We start from the raw sequence: 5,031 nt of genomic DNA, 5'->3' as shown, positions 1-5,031 counted from the left end.
TTTTTTTTAATTTCTATTATTCATAAGTGTAATTAATTATTACTTTTATTATTTTTTAATGGGCAACAAAATAAGAAATACATCTGATTATATATTTAATAATTACAAACGTGGTGGCAAGCAAAATAAAAAAAAAAAAATAAAAAAAAAAAAAAAAAAAGAAAAAGAAAAATAAAAAATAAAAAGAGAGGGTAGAAATTTGTACTATTTATTGTGTGTCATATGACTTCAATTTTGTTTCTCTTTTGATTGCTTTTGCTCTGCATCTTTTAATAGTTCTGTTGTTCTTCTCTGATTTGATTATCATTTATATATTCTCAAAACATTGATATGTTTTTCTTCATCTTTGATTACTGTTTTTGGTTTTTCTAATCAAAATCAGAGAACTTTGGTGTAGTTTGTGAGGATTAGGATTGCAAGTGTACCTACCCTTTCTCTCAAACCCTTCTGTTGTTCTTATCTTCTTGTTTGTTTTTGCCTCCAAGATCTCATTTTTATGGTACTAATTTTGTGAAAATGAAGTAAAAATCACTTCTTTTCATCTTCCTTTTAAACTAGTATTGTTGTTCTGTTTGTTTTTTTGTATAAAGTTTGGAGTTGAAGAGATGGCAGTGTGGTGTTGTTGATCTTGTTCTCCTTTGGGAAAGGGTGAAGATCCAATCCATTTTTAAGCTTGGAGATTGGGAATGAAGAAGTTCTGAAACAATGAGAGATGAAAATTCAAAGAAAAACAAGGTGTTTGAGCTGATTATTAGTGTATTATTGTTTGCTTTTTTATTTTTTCAAATGCTGTGAAGTTTGTTATGGTTCTAATCAAACATTGTTTTCTTTTGGGGATGATGTTTTTTTGTGAAAACAGCTCTCATGGTCCAAGACTTTGGTGAGGAAATGGTTCAATATCAAGAACAAAGCTCAAGATTTTCATGGAGATGATGTTATGTGCAGAGGTGAATAAAGGGTTTTCTTTCAAGTGCTTCCAGTGATTAAAGCTTAGTCATTTTTTTTTGGCTTGCATTGGTTTTTTCTTCTTCTTTTCCTGTGTGTTTTCAAGGCAGTGAAATAGATTCTTGGATTTCTCATTTTTATAATCTCAAGATTTGATGTGCATCTGCATCCTATGCTGCTAATTTCTTTAGAAATTTAACACCTTTTGTTATTTTTGTTTATCCATTTTCTTTTTCCTCTTTAAAATCTTAAAGTTGCCATGAAGATTTACTCAGATCCCATTCCTGTCTTTTTATAAATAAAAAAATTGGTTTTTCTGTGCAGGAGGAGATGGATTTACTGCCAAGAAAAGCAGAACAGGTAACAGGACTCCTCTTTGTTTCTTTATTTTTCCTTTTCACAATGATTGTTTCTTATATGTTTCTATTTTGGAACTCAGATGAATGCTCTAAGAAGAACTCAGATCGAGTTCGGGGAGGAAAGAATGATCTTGATGCAGGTGAAGTTATTGATGTTATGGATTACAGGTATCTCAGTTTTCACATAAAGCTTCATTCTTTTTCTTTTCCGTCTTTATGTATTCTATGTATGGAATGCCACTTTTACATTCCTTTATTTATTTATTTATTTATTTATTTATTTATTTTTAGGATCTTGGTAGCAACATGGAATGTAGGAGGGAAATCCCCCCCAAGTTATCTGAATCTTGAAGATTGGCTCCATACATCACCTCCTGCAGATATATATGTTCTGGGGTACATTTCATGCCAAATTTTCAACTGTTTTTCACAAAAAACATGATGAAACTTCAGAAATGAATTTCTTGTATCTTTCAGGTTTCAGGAAATTGTGCCTTTGAATGCTGGAAATGTTCTCGGAAGCGAGGACAACGGCCCGGCCAAGAAATGGGTGGCTCTTATTAGCAAGACACTGAACAACCTTCCTGGTTCCAGTGACAATGGCAGTTACCGTGTTCCCTCTCCAGTTTCTGATCCAATTGTGGAACTCAATGCTGACTTTGAAGGTCCGTCGATAAGGCAAAAGAATGCGTCTTTCTTTCACCGCCGATCATTTCAATCCTCGAGACATAGTTTCAGAATAGGCGGCGACATCATAGACCAGCAACCAAGAGTTGATGGACGTTTTAGTGTGTGTGATAGAGTTATTTTTGGTAGCAGGCCTAGTGATTTTGATCCTAGTAACAGATGGGGTGGTTCAGATGACGATGAAAATGCTGGTAGTGATTCGCCTAATGCTATGCTTTACTCGCCGACGTCATATGGCTATGGTTCTCATTCATCATTAACGGATGAGAGAGACAGGTTATCTGGGAACATTAGCAGGTATTCCCTCACATGATTCATGCCTTGAACAACCAGTGACACTGTCTTTTACGTCAAGTATTTCAGTGTGCCTTTTTCTGATTCTTAATTTATGTGGCAACTTCAGGTATTGTCTAGTAGCAAGTAAGCAGATGGTTGGGATATTTCTGACCGTGTGGGTTCGGAGTGAAATAAGAGATGATGTGAAGAATATGAAGGTTTCATGTGTTGGCCGGGGCTTGATGGGATATCTCGGAAATAAGGTTTACATTTACTCTGCCTAATGGATATATTTGTCATTGGTTTTCCTCCAAATTTTCTTTTTTTTTTTAGTTTTTGTTGGTCACTGATGCTGCTTGTAATACTTGCTAATAAAAATTCTGCGAGCTGTCTTATTTATTATTTTTCAGTAAACAAGTGTATTGATTAGGAACATTTTTTCTCTCAGGGCTCAATATCTATTAGTATGTCATTACATCAAACAACATTCTGCTTCATCTGTAGTCATTTAACCTCTGGGCAGAAGGAAGGGGATGAACTGCGGAGGAATTCTGATGTCATGGAGATTCTGCGAAAAACAAGGTTCCCAAGGGTTCATGGCCATGGAGATGCAAAATCACCCGAAACAATACTCGAGCATGAGTAAGCCTTGTATATTATGTTTAGCTAATTTAATACTTCACAATTCTTCCTTTTTCCTGTTAAAGAGTATGGATTCTCACTTCATGTTTATGTGCATGACTGCCTATGATAGTCGAATAATATGGCTTGGAGATTTGAATTACCGAATTTCTCTTTCATATCGCCATGCAAAGGCTCTTGTAGAAATGCAAAATTGGAGAGCACTGTTGGAAAAGGATCAGGTGATTTGCCCAAATGGATACTTTGATTTATTTTATGCAGTTCATATATCATATATTTTTTTGGAAGCATGAAGATCTTGATATATTTTTTTCCCCCAAAGTCATGATTCTTTTCTTATGACAGCTTCGGATTGAGAAAAGATGTGGACGTGTGTTTGACGGTTGGAATGAAGGAATGATATATTTTCCTCCAACATACAAATATTCCAACAACTCCGATCGTTATGCAGGAGATGACATGCATTCAAAAGAGAAGCGGCGAACACCAGCCTGGTAAAAACTTGAATTATGCTGACATTATGAACTTCTGAAGCTAATGCAGCTTATTGTTTCACTTTATCAAGGTGTGATCGAATTCTATGGCTTGGAGAAGGTCTGAATCAGGAGTCATATGTCCGTGGAGAGTCTAGGTTCTCTGATCATAGACCAGTATATAGCATTTTCACCGCAGAGGTTGAATCAATTAACCGATATCGAATCAAGAAGAGCATGGGTTGTTCTAGTTCTCGAGTAGAGGTCGAAGAACTCTTGCCATATTCACACCCAAGTGGATACACAGAACTCGGTTTCTTTTAATGCAACCAGTTAGGATTGAACTTTGAAGTCACTGTAATTATCGAAGGAACAACCCGGAAAGCTTGTTGGTAACTGTTTTCCTTTCCCTTATGGTGAGTATGATCAAGTTCAATCAATTGAATATATGAATTAATAGAATTTGCAAAGTAATAATAAATTTTTGTACTTAATTATCCATTCATTTTTTTGTCTCACTCCTCTTTATCAATTCTTCAGATTTTTTTTTCTGCGCACCTTGGATCGACACACAATGTGGAAGGCTCTTTCACCGCAGGGCATACTTCAATTCTGCTGATTTCTTTTACTACACATAAGCAGATTGGTAAATTTCTCAAAGAAATTTATTTTTCAAACTCTAAAGCATTCAATTCTGAATTTTTTTCATTTTGCTGACTTTTCTAATCAAGTTCTATCTCTTTCTGACTGAACATCACCATGAAAATTTTGCCATTTTTACATCAGTCATGTCTCGAAGAAATTTGTCTTTTAAACTGTAAATTTTCATTGGTTTATTGCTAACTTTTAACTCATCTTGCTGTTGCTTCAACAGGATAGAGCATTTTAGCTTGCTGCTAACCAAATTGGCAAATACTATGGAACAGAGAACGGATAAACCACTGACTCTGGCACTTGAACTGCCATTCATATTATGAAGCTGTTCAAAAACCAATTTATTTATATTTGATGATTTATTTCTGTGTAAACTATGTACAAATAAAAATTAAGTCATGAAATGTATTTCTTGATGTCATTTGTCAATCTGATTGTAGAAATTGTAAGAAACTTTTGCAGTGGTGGTTGTGTACTGCCCCAATTTTGATTTTGATATATATATATATATATTTTTTTGGAAAGGAAAAACTGTAAACATTTGAGAAAGGGGGAAAATGGCATCTCGAATGGTGTATTTGTGGAGATTTTATTTTGGCTGCAATGAAGAAAATTTCTTTTTAAATAGCTTAACTCAATCATATTTTACGTTGATGTGAAAATTTGTCATCCCCTTTCGGCATGTATCTAAATATGTCATTTTCTCACTTCTACTCGAACAAATTGCTAAAGCAATAAGCGTTATCCTTATTAAGAGATTTGCCAAAAAAAATAGACAAATATGATGATTTATCTTTAATTTAGTGATTTATTTATTCAGACAAACGTCACATGGGGTGATGAAGTATGTTTAAATTTTTTTTAATAATCAAATTGAGCTACTAAATTCTTTTGCTATCGAAACCCGGGAGAGAGAGTGTTCTTTGTCATTTAGCACATATCTACATCAATCAAATTAATTAATTATTACTTACAATTTTTAATTTTTAACTGAC

At 34.1% G+C, this 5,031-nt stretch overlaps 1 protein-coding gene across 1 annotated transcript; it reads left to right on the top strand.

Moving 5' to 3' along the window:
• Positions 1-242: 242 nt before the first annotated feature.
• LOC120267604 (type IV inositol polyphosphate 5-phosphatase 7-like) lies at positions 243-4,661 on the top strand. The gene is made up of 14 exons (XM_039275280.1): positions 243-499; positions 591-735; positions 860-947; positions 1,270-1,305; positions 1,385-1,472; positions 1,596-1,700; positions 1,782-2,288; positions 2,395-2,530; positions 2,716-2,909; positions 3,022-3,130; positions 3,255-3,403; positions 3,475-3,798; positions 3,923-4,028; positions 4,257-4,661. The coding sequence occupies exons 2-12, from the start codon at positions 706-708 to the stop codon at positions 3,704-3,706; spliced, it is 1,674 nt and encodes a 557-aa protein (XP_039131214.1). The 5' UTR covers positions 243-499; positions 591-705; the 3' UTR covers positions 3,707-3,798; positions 3,923-4,028; positions 4,257-4,661.
• Positions 4,662-5,031: the final 370 nt, after the last annotated feature.

Source organism: Dioscorea cayenensis, chromosome 8, assembly GCF_009730915.1.
Source record: "Dioscorea cayenensis subsp. rotundata cultivar TDr96_F1 chromosome 8, TDr96_F1_v2_PseudoChromosome.rev07_lg8_w22 25.fasta, whole genome shotgun sequence".
In the NCBI taxonomy this organism is placed as follows: Eukaryota; Viridiplantae; Streptophyta; class Magnoliopsida; order Dioscoreales; family Dioscoreaceae; genus Dioscorea; species Dioscorea cayenensis.
The sequence above is the reverse complement of the archived record's forward strand: the minus strand, read 5'-3'. Positions and strand labels throughout refer to the sequence as shown.

Excerpts from the sequence above, each read along its gene's own strand:
- LOC120267604 (XM_039275280.1), top strand. The coding sequence starts at position 706 with ATGAGAGATGAAAATTCAAAGAAAAACAAG. Across the intron at positions 2,531-2,715 it reads TGGGATATCTCGGAAATAAG|GGCTCAATATCTATTAGTAT; the intron begins GTTTACATTTAC and ends TTTTTCTCTCAG. Across the intron at positions 3,404-3,474 it reads AAGCGGCGAACACCAGCCTG|GTGTGATCGAATTCTATGGC; the intron begins GTAAAAACTTGA and ends CACTTTATCAAG.